We start from the raw sequence: 20,693 nt of genomic DNA on the forward strand, positions 1-20,693 counted from the left end.
CAGCCACTCCCTGAAGATCACTGGAAACAATGACCTCACCAAATGGCATTTCTTCTTTTCCATCTGTTTCCCCAAGTACTCACATTCCTGATAAAATGACAATGCTCTAACATCTTTTCTTAGAATTCTGCCTTGTGCTGTTCCTCTGTTATTCCTTTATGAATAAATTAACAAATGGGCATTAACAATCCTCTTCTCAATACTGTTTCTTTGACAAGGGGGATAGTAATAACAGAGGAAATGTGCTCCAGCAAGGTTATTTCATGGGGAAAGCAAGTATTTCAGAAAAGAGCCATGTCCGAAGAACTGACAGGCTAAATATGAATTTGACTTGAACAGATATCTGATTACTTCTGCGCTGAAAAAAATATTTTAGGATATCATTAATAGATGATAATACAGAATACGGTTTGTAAAACACATACTTGATGGTGTTGGAATGACTATTATCAATTACTTTCTGCCTCCACAAATCAATGGTCTCATCGTTTATCTGACTGGTGGAATTCACGGTTTTACAGGAGCGGAAATCATCGGAAGGTTCAGGGCTCTGGAAGAAGATAATGACATCATGAGTCTATGAAACAATTTACAGGAAGCAAAAATCTGCCTGCTGCATCTCATATGATTAGGGTAATAAGACTGAAAGGATGACTTCCGATAATACCGATGTAATGTTATACAGGATACGTGAACTGAGAATGCTGCATGTAGGATTTCTTTATGGTCAGTTTCTTAATAACCTGTGGCTGCAATCACTTCCCCAAATATTTCTCATAGCTGCAAAATAGATTTTCAAAATGTTGAGGAGGAATTTTGGACCATTCCATCTTGAAAATCTATTTCTCAGGCCATCAATACAAGTCACCCCACTACACATCTTGATAAGGTTAAGGTCCGGAATCTAGGTAATTTCAAAGGGTTCACTTACTTTTCCTTGCAACTGTATACGTGCAGGAACTAGTATCTAAAACAAGGACTATATATGCTCTTGTCATATGGTAGAACTCTTGATCACCGAATCAGTCCTCCCAGCTCAATATGCAATCAGAACATCAATTTTTACTGCAGCATTGACGCTTAGACACATGTCCTCAGTAGTGCTGACATGTCACACCTACAGCCCCAGTGGCTGGCTGCTGCGGTCAAATGTCCATGATGACACGTCATCGCTGGAGGCCAGTATACATGGGTGACCAAACTACTAGTACAGATTACATTGACTAGTGCAGGTTACTATTCATAGGTTACACTAAATCAACATAAAAAGTGGGTCTGACTCTATTTCAATAAAGGCCCAGAATGGGATTGATGAGTACACCAGACTTCACAGGGCTGGGTATGTGCTTCAAGGATGTGACCAAGTGACACCATAATCACAAATAACACACTGTTCAAGACAATGTGCCAGTCACTACTGCATACTGCTTTCTCTACAGGTTCCCTTAAAAAAATATAAACCTCTCTCTTTCATCTGACCACATATAAAGGGGTTTTCTAAAGATTTTGATATGCCATAACTTCATGATCCGTAATGGTCTGCAGAGCACCTCTTCCAAGTTCACCACTAGATCTACAGGTATAAGAGGACGTGATCACAACTAGGGTTGTTTCGGGTATCAAATTTCCGATACCCAATCGATACTTTTAGCCCGGTATCGATACGATACCGGGATTTGCCTTTTATTAATACTAGGCTGCGCTACTGAACAGCCCAATATCAGAGAACATGGATCGCACTGCTCTCAGCAGCACAGGGAGAAGGAAGCAGTCTCTCCCTCCCCCCTGTGCTGCTGCTGCCACCAATGAGAGGAGAGAGGGGAGGAGGAGGGGAGGGCGCACTGCGCCACCAATTATAACTAACGTTTAATACATTACAAATACAGATGGCAGAAAGACATTGCCACACTACTGAAGCCCTGGCTGCCATGGTAATCTCCCTGCTACAGTGAGCACAAAGCACAGGGCAGCAGGGAGAGTGTGAGGTCCTATTCAACCTAATAGAGCTCTATTATGGTGAACAGGACAAGGGATGAAAAGATCCCAGGTTCTGGCCCCTAAGGGGGAAAATAGTTATTAAATAAAACAGTAAACATTATTAAGTATAAATCACCCCCTTTCCAAATTTTACATATAAAATATATAAACAATAAATAAACATATTACATATCGCCACGTCCAAAAAGTCCAAACTATTAAAATATTAAAAAAATCTCCTATGCGGTGAACGCTGTAAAAGAAAAACCGCGTGATTCGCCATTTTTTATTTTAGTCACCTTGTCCCCCCAAAAAATAGGATAGGACTGTTCGATTATGGCACGGGCGTTCCATAAAATGCAGAATGCACACGGCTTTTTTTGTACTTTTTTTTTTTTTTGTGGTATCGAATGTTATTGAGTATCGCAATACTTTTTTATGGTATCGAAACCGAATCAAAATTTTGGTATGGAAACAACCCTAATCACAACACTGGTAAAAGAGGACTATTCTTAATCTCTATAATAAATTATACACATATATTCTGCACTTGATGTACTACACAACAGCTGAGAACTGGAACTCACCTCTGGCTTTGAGCAAATCACAAATGTTTTATTCCATCCAGAGAAGATGTGTTTGATGATACTGAACGAGGAAGGATCTGTTTAGGGAGAACAACTATTAGGTTACTGGAGGGTTAACAGTTACAGTGGAAACAGCAAAGATGGATCTAACAAAGCCTGAAGTTACTGGTAACATAAGAGCTTCAAGCTACTGAGCACTTCAGAAAACCTAAAGATGTACAACCCAGTTACAAGCAATGAGAGAAAAATCCATATATGATGTTTAGCCATAAAATTAAAAGTGGTTGTGCACAATTTTTTTTTTTGGGGGGTGTGCGTTGGCAAACCTCGCTGTTGGGCAGACCTGTGAAGGGACTACTACTTACCGCTCCTTCTCTCCCTAGCCTCATCTGCTCCGCCACGCTAACTGGATGCAAACTTCTGTTTTGACGCAGCTACAGCCAATCGCTGGCTGCAGTGGTGACCCACTCCTCTTGTGTCACGTCACCATTTGAAATGGCATAAGGTGAGCAGGTCAGTGCTGTGGCCAGCGATTGGCTTCAGTGGCATCAAAAAAGAAGTTTATCTCCCGAGAGCACAGACGAGCAGCCGAGGCCCGAGAGAAAAGGAGCAGGAGCAGGGAGCCAGCCCAAGGAAGCAGGTAAGGAGGCTTCACCTTGCAGGTGTGCCCAACAGGTGCACAACCCTTTTACATGTGGTAAAAATCCACAACATAAATAGTTCCCCATGGATTCATAAGTCTACTTTCACACTGGCGTTTTGGCTTTCCGTTTGTAAGATCCGTTCAGGGCTCTCACAAGCGGTCCAAAACGGATCAGTTTTGCCCTAATGCATTCTGAATGGAAAAGGATCCGCTCAGAATGCATCAGTTTGACTCCGTTCCGTTTCCATTCCGCTTTGGAGGCGGACACCAAAACACTGCCGTCTGATGAAACTGAGCCAAGCGGATCCGTCCTGGCACACAATGTAAGTCAATGGGGACGGATCCGTTTTCACTGGCACAATAGAAAACGGATCCTTCCTCCATTGACTTTCAATAGTGTTCAAGATGGATCCGTCTTGGCTATGTTAAAGATAATACAAACTGATCCATTCTGAACGGATGAAGGCGGTTGTATTATCTGAATGGATCTGTCCATGACGGATCCGCACAAAATGGGTTAGTACCTACTAAAACTAGTTCAAAGGAAGGACAAGAAAAGAATTGGGGTCAGCATTTTTAGCTCCAAAAGGATCACCAATGGGTATAGGAAGTGACAACTGACCTGTCTGGTCAGATCTCACAGAAGAGTTACTGTAATATAATTGCGGAAAAATTTCAAGATGGATATGATAGAAAGGTGTCAGCACATACAAGGCATCACAGCTTGCAGCACTGTATGGAGCTGCACAGTTGTCGACCACAGTGGTGACCCTGTCCATTGCTGAAAGTGCCCACAATGGGTACATAAGCATCAGAACTGGACCATGGATCAGATGAAGAAGGTGGCCTGGTTTCATGAATCCTTTTCTTTTACAGCATGTACAGGTGAAACTCGAAAAATTTGAATATTGTGAAAAAGTTCATTTATTTAAGTAATGCAACTTAAAAGGTGAAACTAATATATGAGATAGACTCATTACGTGCAAAGCGAGATATTTCAAGCCTTTATTTGGTATAATTTGGATGATTATGGCTTATAGCTTATGAAAACCCCAAATTCGCAATCTCTGAAAATTAGAATATTAAATGAAATCAATAAAAAAAAGGATGTTAAATAGAAAAATGTAGGACCCCTGAAAAGTATAATCATGCATATGTACTGAGGTGTTATGAAGACCAGGATTCTATAATAGCAGCCTTCAGCTCTTCTGCATTGTTCGGTCTCATGTCTCTCATCTTTCTCTTGGCAATGCCCCATAGATTCTCTATAGGGTGCAGGTCAGGCGAGTTTTCTGGCCAATCAAGCACAGTAATTCCATGGTCATTGAACCCGGTTTTGGTACTTTTGGCAGAGTGGGCAGGTGCCAAATCCTGCTAGAAAATGAAATCACCATCTCCATAAAGCTCGTCTGCAGAAGGAAGCTTGAAGTGCTCCAAAATCTCCTGGTAGACGGCTGTGTTGACTCTAGACTTAATGAAGCACAGTGGACCAACACCAGCAGATGACATGGCTCCCCAAATCTACACAGACTGTGGAAACTTCACACTGGACTTCAAGCATCTTGCATTGTGTGCCACTCCATTCTTCCTCCAGACTCTGGGTCCTTGGTTTCCAAATGAGATGCAAAAGTTGCTCTCATCAGGAAAGAGATCTTTGGACCACTGAGCAAGACCAGTTCTTTTTTTCTTTAGCCCGGGTAAGACGCTTCTGACGTTGTTTGTGGTTTAGGCTTGACAAGAGGAATACGACAGTTGAAGCCCATGTCCAGGATCCGTCTGTGTGTGGTGGCTCTTGATGCACTAACTCCAACCTCAGTCTATTCCTTGTGAAAGTCCCCAACACTTTTGAATGGCCCTTTCCTGACAATCCTCTCCAGGCTATGGTCATCCCTGCTGCTTGTACATCTTTTTCTTCCACATAACTATCTATTTATGTGCTTTGATACAGCACTTTGGGAACATACAACTTCTTCTGCAATTACCCTGTCAATGACGGTTTTCTGCACAACTGTCAGGTCAGCAGTATTTCCTAGGATTATGATTCCTACGGAACCAGACAGACAATTTAACCCCTTCAACCCCAGGCCTGTTTTCACCTTCCTGCCCAGGCCATTTTTTGCAAATCTGACATGTGTCACTTTATGTGGTGATAACTTTAAAACGCTTTGATTTTGCCAGGCCATTTCGTCACATATTGTACTTCATGACACTGGAAAAATGGAATATGGAATAAAAAAAATACATTATCATCTATAGAAAAATACAAAATTTGCGAAAAATTTGGAAAAATTTGCAAATTTTCAAGTTTCAATTTCTCTACTTCTATAATACATAGTAATACCTACAAAAATAGTTATTACTTTACATTCCCCATATGTCTACTTCATGTTTGGATCATTTTGGGAATGATATTTTTTTGGGGGGGATATTACAAGGCTTAGAAGTTTAGAAGCAAATCTTGAAATTTTTCTGAAACTTTCAAAAACCAACTTTTTGAAATTTTGAAATTGTATCTCTGTTTTCCATTAATTCTTGTGGAACACCTAAATGGTTAACGACATTTATAAAATCGGTTTTGAATACTTTGAGGGGTGTCGTTCTAGAATGGGGTCATTTTTAGGTGGTTTCTATTATGTAAGCCTCAGACCTGAACTGGTCGTTCAGGTCTGAGGCTTACATAATAGAAACCACCTAAAAATGACCCCATTCTAGAACGACACCCCTCAAAGTATTCAAAACCGATTTTATAAATGTCGTTAACCATTTAGGTGTTCCACAAGAATTAATGGAAAACAGAGATACAATTTCAAAATTTCACTTTTTTGCCAGATTTTCCATTTTAATAATTTTGTTTCCAGTTACAAAGCAAGGGTTAACAGCCAAACAAAACTCAATATTTATGGCTCTGATTCTGTAATTTACAGAAACACCCCATATGTGGTCGTAAACCGCTGTACGGGCACACGGCAGGGCGCAGAAGTAAAGGAATGCCATACGGTTTTTGGAAGGCAGTTTTTTTGACACCATGTCCCATTTGTTTCCCCCCGATGCACCCCTAGAGTAGAAACTCAAAAAAGTGACCACATTTTGGAAATTACGGGATAAGGTGCCAGTTTTATTGGTACTGTTTTGGGGTACATATGATTTTTTATTGCTCTATATTACGTTTTTTCTGAGGCAAGGTAACAAAAAAAATTATGTTTTGGCACCGTTTTTTATTTTTACAGCGTTTACATGAGGGATTAGGTCATGTGACCTTTTATAGAGCAGATCGTTACACACGTGGCAATACCCAATATGTCTACTGTTTCTTATTTATTTAAGTTTTACACAATAATAGCATTTTTGAAACCGATATAATGATATTTTAGTGTCTCAGAGTCTGAGAGCCATAGCTTTTTTTTGTTTTATGTATTTCACTTTAGCAGAATAATAGCAGTTGTGAAACAAAAAAAAAATGATGTTTTAGTGTCTCCATGTTCTGAGAGCTATAGTTTTTTTTATTTTTTGACCGATTCTCTTAGGTAGGGGCTCATTTTTTGCGGGATGAGGTGATGGTTTTATTGATACCATTTTGAAGGGCATATGCCTTTTTGATCGCTTGGTGTTGCACTTTTTGTGATTTAAGGTGACAAAAATTGCTTTTTTTTTTACACTGTTTTTATAAAACAAAAATTATGGTGTTTATCGGACAGGGTGGATCATGTGATATTTATAGAGCCGGTTATTACGGACGCGATGATACCCAATATGTGTGTTTTTTTTTATTATAAAATAAGGGGAAAGGGGCGTTTTTTTTCTTTTTTACTTTATTAATTTTATTAAAAACCCATTTTTTTTTACTTTATTTATGACATTCACTTTTGGGGGTCTGATCCCCTCTGCAATGCATTACAATACATCTGTATTGTAATGCATTGCCTGTGAGTGTATGACACTGAGTCATACACTAACAGGTTGCCTAGGAGACCCAGCCTGAGGCCTAATCTCCTCGGCACCCGTAGAAGGCAGTTTCTGATGCCGTGCAAGGCATTGGGCAGCCTCTGCATGGCATAGGGCTGCCTGTGTCGCATCGGGTCCCCGCAACAGCAGTGCAGGGAATCGATGCGATCATTCACCTGACACAAACCTCTTCTATGTCGCGGTCAGCACGGACAGCGGCATAGAAGGGGTTAATCCGCCAGCATCAGCTTTTACAGCGATTATTCTAATTTTCTGAGATTGTGAATTTGGGGTTTTCATAAGGCTACTTTCACACTGCCGTTTCTGGGTCCGCCTGTGAGATCCGTTTCAAGGATCTCACAAGCGGCCCAAAATGGTCAGTTTAGCCCCAATGCATTCTGAATGGATAAGGATCCGTTCAGAATGCATCAGTTAGGCTCCGTTACGCCTGACGATGCGAGCCAAACGGATCCGTCCTGACTTACAATTTAAGTCAATGGGGACGGATCAGTTTACATTGACACAATATGGTGCAATTGTAAACGGATCCGTCCCCCATTGACTTTCAATGTAAGTCAGGATGGATACATTTGACACACTGAGACTTACACTTTTTTTTTTGACAGAGTAATGCAGACGGATCCGTTCTGAACGGATACCAGCGTTTGCATTATAGGTGCAGATCCGTCTGTGCAGATACCAGACGGATCCGCACCTAAACGCAGGTGTGAAAGTAACCTAAGCTATAAGCCATAATCATCCAAATTATACCAAATAAAGGGTTGAAATATCTCGCTTTGCATGTAATGAATCTATCTCATATGTTAGTTTTACCTTTTAAGTTGCATTACTGAAATAAATGAACTTTTGCACAATAGTCTAGTTTTTCAAGTTTCACCTGTAGAGATGGGTAGGCGAGTAAGCATCTTACCTAGAAAAAGATGGCATAAATATAAGCTGTGGGAAGAAGGCAAGCCGGTGGAGGCAGTGTGATGCGCTGGGAAATCTTTGTTCTAAGAACACGTGGATTTCATTTGACATGTACCACCTATCTAAACATTGTTAGAAGCCAAGTACAACCCTTCATGACAATGGTATTCGCTAAGGACAGTGGTCTATTTCAACAGGATAGTCCTGCCACACAGCAAAAATTGTTTGTTTGGCCTAAAAATTCCTCAAACCTCAATCCAACTGAGTATCTACAGGATATACTGAAAAACACCTTCATTCCATGGAGGTCTCTGATCACAACTGTATTCTGGTTGTAACAAGGATAGTGGCTAACCATTAGATCAGTTGGGGTACAACCGCTGGCACCTCCACCAATCATGATAATGGGGACCCCCCGCACACACCTAAATTGATGCATTAGCATATCTTATTGTGAGAGAAACGTTTACAAAATATACTAACCAACTGAAGGTGGGATCTGTACATTGTGAGGCCACCACCTGCCTTTTACTGGTATAGGACAAATAACCTTACTCGTGGATCCAGTACCAAGCTGGCCATGTTCTCCACATCCAAATGCATAGAGTACACCCGAAGAAGGCACAAAGGCAATAGTGTGCTGTCTGGAGGCAAAAAAGCAAAAACAAAAACGTTAATATGCTGAAAAGTATATTCTCTTACAGACGAAAAAAAAGGAACATGTTTGTCTCAATGCAAAAACATTTAATTTACTTTTTAATTTTAAAGTTTTTTTTTCAGGATTTACATATTGATGGCCTATCCCCATAGGTCATCAATATGAGATCGGCATTGCATTCAAGTGAATGGGGCTGAGCAGCAATACCAAGCACAGCCACTATACAATGTATGGCACTGTGCTTGGTAATCTGTGAGGAGGCCAAGGTGGATCCTCCTCAAACAGCTGACTGGCAGGGGTGCCAGGAGTTTGACCCTTGCCAATCTCACACTGATGACCTATCCTGAGAATAGGTCATCAATATGCAAATCCTAGATTCTAGAACTCCTTTAAAAAGTTATAATTATTTTTTTATATTATTTTTTATTTTTATTACCGACTTTACAAATTACCGGTACACAGATTTGGATACTCTTCCTGTCAAAACAAATGAAACCTCAATAGAACTTGATGGCCTCCATTTTTAGTTATAAGTGGTTATCACATCATGAGTGGTCCATCGACTTCTGTTGGTATCCAACAGGTGATTGATTAGGCGCAGTGTTGTGGTTTTGGTTATGAACAGAAACCATGTGCATCACCAAAATATTCACCAACTGTCAATACTAGATTATGATGAATAACTGCAAATCTTTTGTGGAAATCAACATTAAAGGGGTTGTGCAGCCAGTATATGCTTTAATGAACTAGGTCATCAATATCTGATTGTTGGGGCTCCCACTCCCAGCATCCCCGCCAATCAGCTATTTGAAGAGGAGGTGGCGCTCATGCGAGCACCACTTCCTCTTCAAAATAACACTGCAAGTCATCTCGGAAGTCTCAGCAGTGTAGTTACAAGTGCTTGTGCCATTCCCCTGAATGGGGACGAGCACTTGTAATTACACTGCAAGCTAGATGATGTGCAGTGTAATCTGGAAGCAGACGCAGCGCTCGCATAAGCACCGCCTCCTCTTTAAACAGCTGATCGGTGGGGGTGCCGGGAATCAGACCCCGACCAATCAGATATTGCTAACCTATCCGGAGGTCCTCAATATACAGTATACTGGCTGCACAACTCTTAACTCCTTATAGTGGTTCTGCAGTTCTTTTAAACTGACAATCTATCCTGTGGATAGATCATCAGCATCTGATAGGCGGGGGTCCGACACCCAGTGACGTCACAACTAGTATCACTGGCCTGGGTGGGGCTAAGCTCTGTTCACTTGAATGGAGCTTAGCCGCGCCCAGGCCAGTTGATACTAGTCGTGACGTCACTGGACCTGCGGTAAACAGTGAGAAGGCCGCTGCGCTGCTGGAGTACCGCTGCCTTCTCAAACAGATGATCGGTGGGGGTCCCGGGTATTGGACCCCCACCGATCAGATGCTGATGATCTATCCACAGGAACAGCCCTTAAAGGGAACCAGTCATCATGAAATGCAGTGCAATCTGCAGGCAGCATGATAAAGAGCAGGAGGAGCTGAGCAGATTGTAAAATAGTTTTAAGAGAAAAAATTCTGTATAACTTGTAATTTATTGATCAAAATCTCTGCTCGTTCTGAGGAAAGGAGTCATGTGGGTGGGCCTAATCAGTGACTGACCGCTATCTGTGTATGCACACTCACAAAGGGAATCTGTCAATCACCAAGTAGAAACTCCCACATGACTCCTTTCCTCAGAATGATCACAAATTTAAATGAATCTTTTCCCATAGAACTATATAAACAATCTTCTCAGCTTCTCCTGCTCTATAGCATGGTGCTGTCAGATTGCACTGCATTTTCATAATGAAGGGTTCCTTCTAACAACCTGTCATTCTTCTGTGATTTAGAACATGTAGTGGTTTAAAGGCTGTAACTTATTTGTTATGCTACCCAAATAATTTTTGCAACTTTACTACATGACACACAGGGCTCACATTGTTCTTTAGATTTTCATTTATACTGTATTTTTCACCCTATAAGACGCACCTAGGATTTAGAGGACGAAAAGAAAAAAAAATATATATTTTGAACTAAAGGTGTGTTAAAATTTATGTGGGGGGGAGGGGATCTGCTGCTGACAATGTTATGGGGGGGGGGGGGGAATCTGCTGCGGACATATTATGGGGGATCTGCTGCTATCAATGTTATGGGGATCTGCTGCTAACAATGTTATGGGGATCTGCTGTGACACACTTATGGGGTGTCTGAGACTTGTGGGGTGGGGGGGTGTTCAGTGACACACTTATGAGGGGGGCACTTTAATAACATATGTTTCAGCACTGTGGATACTACAGAACTAACAAACTGTGGACTGGCCTTCTACTGTACAGGGCCTCACATACAATGGACCAGTCACATGGGACGGCGTAGTGGAGGAGCAGGCAAGTATGAAAGGAAAGCCTGCTCCCGTCCATCATCTCCCTGCTTCAGCGCACTGTCCATATTCTAAGCGATGACCAGTACATCGCAGGCTGCTGTCCTTATGCAGTACAGCCTGCGATGTACAGGGCATATGCAGTGCGGCAGCCATTTTTTTTTCTTCCTGTATTCATCCTATAAGATGCATTATTATTCTCCCCCCCCCCCCCCACACTTTTTGATACTATAGCTCTTTATTTTTCAAATATGCACATTAATATAACAAAATATATCAAAATGGGGTACAGGTAGATTTTATTTTTCACTTGTTTTTTCAAATATATTTTTGGCCCATAATATGTCCACCAAGGACCTGTCACCTCTCCCGACATGTTTGTATTAGTGACTACTTGTATTCCCCATGTAATGCAAGGGTGGTGTACAGTCAGACATTATCTAATCAGTGCTGCCAGTGTCAGACTGTGCAGGGACACGCCCCCAATTGGTAACACCCATCTGTACCTTCACTGCCAACTGCCAGAAATTCATTTATAAACTTCTAGTACAAATAATAAAAGGAATGGCACAAAACAGAGTCATAAGAATAGATGCTCCAGAATGGTTTTTACATGGGGAATGCAAGTAGCTCCTAATACTAACATGTCAAGGGAGGGGAGGTTGTCTAACTTTGTGCTATATGACACAGAGCCCGCTCCATAGACTGTGGAACTGATGGCTGCCAGGCCTGCCACTGTAAACTGCTTGTTAAGCCCTGACCTTGCTCTTGGAAAATTGGGATTTTTTTTCCCAAACCGCACCTCTTAGGCCGACTTGCAAAGGGAAGCATAATTGCTTCTCGACGCAGCTTCCTTCTTTCCCTGGACTTGGCTGCTGCACTGCACTCCCAGGATGTAAACTTTCGTTTGACGTGGCTGCAGCAGTGACCTGCTATCCTTGCATCATATGACGATTTGACACGTCACAAGGGGAGCAGCTCACAACTGTGGCCAGCGATTTGCTTAAGCCACTTAAAAACTGGAAGAGCACTGGGGTACACAAGTCTGGGGATAGAAGGAACAGGGGCCCAGCTTTAGGAAGCAGGTAAGTATGTTTCCCTTCCCAGGACTGCCCAAAGAAGGGTTAATAATTGGATTGCATACAAAATGTAAATTCTGTACAGTCTGATCTAATGACTATGGAGTGATATTCCTCTATTACTCCTGCCTCAGGTTTATGAATAAACTTGTCTGACACTATCCAAGACTTTACAGGGAAGCTGCCCCAATTGGTAACACTCAATTGTACCTTTATTCATAAACTTCTAGCAGGAATAACGGAAGAATGCACAACATACATGTATAATAAAATATGCTAAACAATTGCCATTACATGGGGAAGCAATTAGTTACTAAAACAGACATGTCAGGAGAGGCGACAGGTTCCCTTTACACACATTTACACCTTTTTTTCATTTTGCCACTCTAACCGGGGCATAAAAAGTAGCCCTACTTATAGGGGAAAACAGCCTCCTGTGGGAGCATGATACGCATGCACAACTGTTCTGGGTCTGCCAAGACCCAGCAGCTCTGCTAAACCAGAAAAACTTGGAAGTTAGTCACTTAGTCACTTCCTCCATTTATGCAGTTTTTGATGTGTCTTTTTTTTTAAACAATAGGTTCAATACAAAGCTGAATTTTCAGCTTGAGGTTTTTGAAGCAGATCTGCACCAAAAACGCATAGACTTACTTGGAGCGTTTTTTTCCTGCTTCCTACTCATTTCAATGGGAAATTCTGTGCTGATTCTGCCCCAAGATAGGGCATGCTGCTTCTTTTTTCCAAGTGTAAAAAAAGCAAGTGCTGCCTCCAAAACGCTCCAAAATCAGCACCAAAAAACTCTTGTCTTCTAGTGGTTCCTGGCTGTCACTGAAAGTGCACTAATGTACAGTAGTGCTCCAGATCTGCATGTATGGAGCTTGGTGTTTATGAAGTTAAAATTCAGAAAAATATTCCAGCACCCAAGCTGAACTGTTCAGAATCAAAAATGTACAAAATGTTATGGTCTTAATGTTCAACCTTGAGAATTGCAAGATTTATAGGCTGCTCCATCATTCAAGCACATGAACCACAGATCTGTTCAGTCTAAAAGTTATCAGTTACTTTTCTATCTTAAAAGCGGTGGCACTTGTCTAGTATATGCAAAAACATTCTGATAATTGTTATATAGCGCCAACGTATCCCACAGCAAGTTACAAATCAAAGGGCACATGTACAAAGGTATTATTAGACACAAAGATATATTTCATTAACATGTAGCGATCATCGATTTATAGGGAGTTGTTTGTGATCAACAGATGTTCACTGATACAACAATCCATAAATGGTTTTTCCCTGTTTGCCCGTTATTGCGATCAATGCAATTTCGCCTCCTAGAGCTTTTACACTGCTAACAACTGGCAGATTTCTGATTACACGAGGGGATGTGGTGGCGACTAACGATAATCTTTCAGGAAGGCAGATTTGTCCGATAAATGAAAGATTAACTGCTTCACACGATTACATGCGACCACAATTTCTGAAATCACAAAGGTTATACAAGGATTCAAGCAATAATCGCTTCATCTAATAGGTCCTTAAGAAACTAATCAACCACCCAAACAACAGGAGTAGAGTCAGATAGGCCACACTAAAAATATAAGTTTTTAGGGCATGCTCATAACTGTGGATATTGGGAATTGACCCGATTGTCTGGGGTAGCACATTCCAAAGAAATGGTGCAGCACTAGAAAAGTATTGGCGGCGGGAAAGGGACATATGAACTATGGAGGATTTTAGTCTTAGATCACTGGCAGAACGGAGGTCACAGGAAGGGTAGTATACATAAGTAAGGGGAGAGATATAGGGTGGTGCAGCACTGTGAAGAGAAATGATCTTTTAGAGACCCTGCCAAACCAGAGTACAAAGGGAGGGAGACAGGTTATCCCAGCCACCTACTGTGCAGGAAAAAACAAACAAAAAAAAACTGTGAAGTGGCCACAGCGTCATTTTAGTTCCATTCTGAGGATCACTTATTGGACCCATGGGCTGTCATGGTGTCCATCATTTTACCGGACAAAGTAGTGCAGCAAGCTGAGGCATTCTGCTCAACATTTCTGACGGAATTTGCAACAGCGGCCCCTCCCAGAGGCTCCAACACAGATGTGAACAGAGCAAAGTGTCTGGGATTGAAATATCGGTCCCTCTCCGCTCCTGGATCTGCATTCACAGAACACAATCTGCATGTTACACCATGAGTTACTAATGTGCCCTGTGTGAGGGGAACACTGAGGAGTTCATGGAATGTGCTGTCTGTAGAAGATTAGCAACTGACTGCTCTTGGGTTAGATTTAAAATTAGAGCTTGGGTTAAAATCAGATTATGGATTAAGACGCATTTTAAGATTAAACTGTACTTTTTAATTTGACCTTAGAGACCTTAGTAGAAAAACACCATCCAGCATGGCTGGCAAAAAACCTCCAAGTTTGAAACCCTGGGTGATGACTATGGTTCAGGTTGTGCTGTGTGCTTTACCTCTATGGCTGTATTGGCATCCACTTCTGTATTTATAAAGAGCCAATGTAATCTACACCACTATTACAGGTACATAGTACAATTTTAAGGTGTTGTGCAATTTGGGTTGTCAAACCACACCTCCTCCTTCCTGGGCAGACCTGCGAAGGGAAGCATACTTACCTGATTCCCGATGCAGACTCTCAGCTCCATCATGCTCCGGCCTCTGCTGCGATGCATGGGTCCCTGAATGTAAACTTCCACTTTGTCACTGCTGCAGCCAATCGCTGGCCACCTGCTGCCCTTGCATCATGTGACCACCTGACCAGTTAAACAAAACATTTACATCCAGGGACCTAAGAGGAGCAGCGATGGCGGGAGAGCGTAGGAGCTAGGAGCCAGCTTCGGGAAGCAGGCAAGTATGTTTCTCTTCAAGGGTCTGCCCAGGAGGGGAATTTTGGCAAACATGCACAACCCCTTTAAGACAGATTTTCTGAAACAATGGTAGCCATTTATTATTCAGTTTACACCAGATTTTCTGAAACAGGTGTAATTTGCACAAAACATTTTTTATTAAATTTTTCCACCATGTTTGGCAAAGCCTTTAAAAACCGACCTTAGCGCCATTCATTTGCGCCTCCTGTTGGCCCCATTGAGCTTTACTGGGAGTAGACCCTAACTTATATGTTGATATGCAGCGCAGTACCTTGAGGCACCGTGTCGTGCCTTGTTCACACAGAACAGAACGTAAAATCAGTCAGCACATAATATTCTAATGGTTTGTGCTCAATATCAGCACAGCTCAGGCTTTACAGAAATTGACAGGATGTATTTTACGAATTTAAATGTGAACAAATCTTTGCCCAAAATGCAATATCCATCTGTAGTGACCAGTTTTCATCAGGAAGGACCGTGTTTACAGTCCCTCTTTCGGTAAACTCACTTTCCACATGCGATCTGGGAAACCTCGCTGCCCATTAGTTCTAGTACACGCCTTGGATTGATCTCATTGTGAAAGGAATCATGTCCCAGCTGCCCATGGACCCCGGCTCCAAATGTAAAGATTCCACCAGTCTAGAACAAGAAGCAGGGATATTAACCACCGCCGAAAACAGTAGCCTTTTCCATTGAAGGGGTATTCTGGTGGGTAAAAGTTATCCCCCATCCACAGTATAAGGGATAACTACTAGATCAGTGGGGACCCTACTGCTGGGACCCCCACCGATCATGAGAACGGGGGCACCGTACTCCCGGAAGCTTCCCCGAAATGACCGAAGCAGCCAGTCGCATATGAACGTAGTCGCTCTATTAATTTGTATGGGAGTTCCGGAGATAGATAGATACTCTAATGGGGCTTCCGTTCTCGTAATTGGCGGGGGATCCAGCAGTAGGACCCCAACCGATCTGATAGTTATCCCCTACTACTGGAATACCCCTTTAAAAGGGCCACATTCAGGTTACTGTTGACCAATGTGTTTGTGAGATGATTCCATGCAACTTACTAATATAGTCCTTGTTGGAAATCTGAACCAAACCATTTCATGAGGTATACTCTCTTGTTTACAAAGTGTTTTGTGCTGTTTGCACAGAGGTCGTGTCCATAAAATGGCTGCTGCTGGAGGATCATGCGACAAGGCAAATCACCTCCATGCGATACCTCCTCCTTTCAAACACACTGCACACGCACTAAACTTCCAACAGATGGCGTTTGAATGGAGGAGGCATCTCATGGAGGTGATTTGTCTGGTCAAATGACCCTCCATCAGCAGCCATTTTTTGAACACGATATCTGTGTGGACAGCAAAAAAAAAAACTTTGTAAACAAGGGGGGTATACCTTATCAAATATAGTAAATGGTGCAGAATTTCGAGAAAGACTATATCAGTAAGTGGCATGTAATCATCTCACAAACACATTGGTCAACAGTAACCAAAAAGTGGCCAATCCCTTTAATATTTTGTTTCCATTACCTTTGTTAGGATTGCCGTGTGCTCTTCCCCACAACTGATATACACAACTTTCTGGGAGCGCAATGGTTTTACATGACATGGCGATAATCGGACTGCAAAAAAAAATTCAAAAGATAATTAGGTTATGAGGAGTGCAAGTACAGGTGCAATTGTATGTTAAGATAGGTTTACACACAGGTGTAAATTTTTAGCCAAAGCCAAAAGTAGATTCAAAAGGAATGAGAAAAATAAAGGAGGGACTTAAACTTCTCCTTCTTCCTTTATATTTCTCATTCCATTGAAATCCACTTCTGGCATGGGTAAAAAAATAAAATTAAAAAAATTGCACCAAAAACTTTTTTTTTTTTTTGTTTCCAATTAAAATTATATGAGTGAAGGACACTAGCGGGCCAGCAGAAATAGACCATGTTTAAAAATTGTCAAAGTTATTAAAATGAGTAATTTCTCGGTGAGGTTTTAGATTACGTTTTATACTATACCTTGCTCATCATTCAAGCCGAGTTGACCCGAACTGTTCTTTCCCCAGCCAAACACAGCCCCCGACAGGGACAAGGCAAAACTGTGATAACCCCCTGCTGTGACCTGACCTAGTGGTATCCCCTCCAAGGATTTCACACGCTGTGGACTGGACTGCTGACTACATCCATGGCCAATACCTAGTTGTCCATGGTCATTCTGTCCCCAGGCCAATAACTGTCCATCTGGAATAGTAAAACGAGAATTTATTTTGATTACATTGTCAAAGTGAGTACAATATACATGGAAATTAGCAAACTTCTCCAGCATTAGGAGTGTTAGGTGCCTTAGCTTACAGATTCATGGGGACCCATCACTGCTGAGGCCAGTTACTGGCTGCCTTGGTGCACATGACTCCATCCATGAAGGAAGTTTACATGAAGGGACCGGAAAATAAAGTGAAGACAGCCTGGTAGTGGTTTATCTCCAGAAAACAAAGGATAGGGTAATTGAAACCCAACTGCCCAATCTTTGTACACCCTAGGGGAGAGGTCGGGAAGCCCCCATACACATTACATGGTTGGCTGGAACTGCCAAAATGTATCTGATACTTATGGTCAGCTAATGATGGGGAACAATTGAACCAGTGTCTGTCACCTGTTTGCAGATGGATGTGATGGTTTGGCTAAGTTAGACTCAGGGGAGGGCTGGGAAGGGGGGCAGGGAGGCAATTGCCCCCCAGGCCGCCCTAAAGCATGCTAAAAAAGGCCGCTGGGCTTTCTTTAACAAATAATTTTTATTTATTTTTTATTCCTCAGGGCCGCACCGCCAATCACCACAGGGGGCGAGCCCTGGTTCCATTGTGGAAGCTCTCATCTGCATATTCATCTGTATCGCCGTCCTCAGGACAGAGATACAGATCGCCGTGCTGCGGAAGGGCACTAATGCCTGCAGCCTATCAGAGGCCGTCTCAGGCGGCGCGATGACATCATTATCATTGCACCGCCTGAGCCGGGCAGCACACAGCGGGGGACACAGGCTGGAAGAGGCCTGTATTGCATCACTGTTTTTTGTTTTTTTCTTTGCGGGGGAAGCTGACACTATGGGGGCATCTGGCATTTCTTACAGCCCCATTTTTTTGGGGGTGGCACTCTGGGGGCATTTATTTCTTGCCCATTTTTTTGGGGGGGGGCACTATGGGGGCATTTCTTACTGGCACATTATGGTGGGGCACCATGGGGCATCTGGGGGCTCTAAAGGGGCTTTTTTTTATTGGCACATTATGGGGTGCACTATAGGGTAAAGCAGCACTATGAGGCATCTGTTGGCACTATAGAGGCATTATTTAGGAGCACTATGGGGAAGTGGGGGCATATTATAGGGGGGCACTATGGCATCTGTTGGCACTAAGGGGGCATTTTTTACTGGCACATTATGGGAGGCACTATAGGGGAGAGCGGCACTATGTGGGATTATTTGGGGGCACTATGGGGGAGTGGAGCACTATTGGGGCATCTGGTAGCACTAAGGGGGGGAATTTTTTACTGGCACATTATGGGGGAGAGGGCACATTATGGGGGAGAGGAGCACTTTAGGGACAACTGCTGGGGGCACTAAAAAGGGGCATTTTTTACTGGTATATTATGGGGGACACTATGGTAAAGGGGGAGAGGAGCACTGAGGGCATTTACTGGGGCACTATATAGGGGTATTTTATACTGGCATACATTATGGGGACATTAGCTCAACTACAGGCACTAAGCGGGGGTATTTCATGTACTGTCACATTATAGGGAGAATTATTACTACTAGGAGATATTATGCGGAGCTTTACTACTACTGGGGGGCTATGAGGAACATGATTACTAGTATGGGCACTATGGGGGCATTATTACTACTAAGTGTGCTCTGGCAGAGAATGATTTCTATTGGTGGGCTTTTAATAATGGGCAGGGCTAAAAATGGGCCACTTGACTGGATTTGCCCCCCAGGACTAAGGCTGCCAGCCCTCCCCTGGTTAGACTGGTTGTGATGGTGTATATTTAGCCTTATTCAGAGCTCCACAAATTTAGGCCACATAAATACAACCATATATTTTTCGCATTTGATCCACATTTTTTTGTGGCTTGGTTGCAGACCCATTCACTTCAAATCAGGCCACAAAAAAGCGGACAGCACACCGTGTTATGTCTGCACCTGTATGTCCGTCCCATAAAAAAAATAGAACATGCCCTATTCTTGTCTATTTTGCATAGAAGAATAGGCATTCGGACAATGGGGCCCATGGAAATTGCAGGATGCACATGGCCGGTATTCGCTTTTTGCACACCACAAAATACATTGTGTGCATTATGCCTTAAATGGTCACTAACTTTTTACACAACTTTGCATAAACTCAATAGTAGATGTGACGACAGGAAACTTTGTAATATGTTTCAATCAGTGATAAATGTCTAGTTCTCATGTTATCAGCTGTTTACTCCCCCCTTGTAGACTGCTTTTCACTTTGAAAAATGCTTTTATTCCATCTCGAGATTCATTAGGATCAAATTACACGGCAATACAAGTCTATGGAGAGGGGAGGGGGGAGTGAGCAGCAGCATAAGTGAGACAGAGGAGACAAGGACTAAACAGTTACACATTTGCTAAATACACAAACATACAAGTCAGTACTTCTCTGTAGCGTCCTCCATGATTCTGGGGCTGTGAAACAGTGACTGAGCGACTGAAAAAGTCAGGAAGGAGATTCTCCTCTACTTCCCGTGTGTGTGTAGTGGATGCCAGCTAGCGTCTACCCACCTTGTCTGAAAGAACTGCAAAGTATTCACTATGCACAGAGGGAAAACTGCTAAAAATTAAAGATACAAGTGATACAGTGGACAGAATTACTGTTATTCCTCATTTACACACACTGTACTACTGATTAATGCAAAGTATGTTGATGGGTTAGTGACGCTTTTAAGTCGTATTAAGCAAATATAAAACTTTGTTTAATGGTGTAAACACAAAGGGGGGACATTATCATGGTAGGTGTATTTGAGGTCAGATTTTAGTTTGAAGAGCCAAATTTATAAAATTGATGCACATTAGTAACAAAATATACGTTGGTGCAAGTACGATGAGGTTTACACCTATATCAGTAAAAAGTTTGCCTGGGTGGTGCCTGGCATGGAGTTATGACTTTTTAAAAAGTCACAAGAGATAAATCAAATATTAAAGTGATCTATGAAACAAACATGGACTAAATCCCGCTCCACTTTTAAAAAATGGTGCAGGAGGCCAAAAGTTGTAAAATTCCACTCAACTAACATGCACCAACAGCGACAAAAAAAACTGGAGTAACAAATTTTATAATTGTCCCCTATAGGGCTCATATTTTTCAATACACACCATGTTAAAATATTTGGAGGACCAGTCAGAGTAGAAGGGGAAACTGCCTCACTACAACTTGGGACAGTAATGTATATTCAGAGCTCTACCCTGGCAGCTATACATAAGTACTGTACAGTCCGAGATCTCTCTCTGCTCTCAAACGTCTCATTATCCTACAGAAGTGCCAATATTTGTGCATAGTGATACGTGTGCACGTTTTATGCGCTAAGACA

The 20,693-nt window shown here is 42.2% G+C and overlaps 1 protein-coding gene across 4 annotated transcripts in view; it reads right to left on the minus strand.

The window, feature by feature from the left end:
* Window positions 1–20,693, minus strand: part of LOC122944508 (probable E3 ubiquitin-protein ligase HERC3) — a 98,860-nt gene that overhangs the window by 40,297 nt on the left and 37,870 nt on the right. For all 4 annotated transcript variants that reach the window (XM_044302872.1, XM_044302882.1, XM_044302864.1 and 1 more), the window contains exons 5-10: window positions 17,112–17,333; window positions 16,633–16,724; window positions 15,606–15,736; window positions 8,563–8,723; window positions 2,565–2,641; window positions 426–550 (exon numbers count right to left, since the gene is read on the minus strand). In XM_044302872.1, the coding sequence (XP_044158807.1) occupies window positions 426–550; window positions 2,565–2,641; window positions 8,563–8,723; window positions 15,606–15,736; window positions 16,633–16,724; window positions 17,112–17,333 (808 nt within the window). The remainder of the gene's footprint in view (window positions 1–425; window positions 551–2,564; window positions 2,642–8,562; window positions 8,724–15,605; window positions 15,737–16,632; window positions 16,725–17,111; window positions 17,334–20,693) is intronic.

This window comes from Bufo gargarizans, chromosome 1, assembly GCF_014858855.1.
Source record: "Bufo gargarizans isolate SCDJY-AF-19 chromosome 1, ASM1485885v1, whole genome shotgun sequence".
Lineage (NCBI taxonomy): Eukaryota > Metazoa > Chordata > Amphibia > Anura > Bufonidae > Bufo > Bufo gargarizans.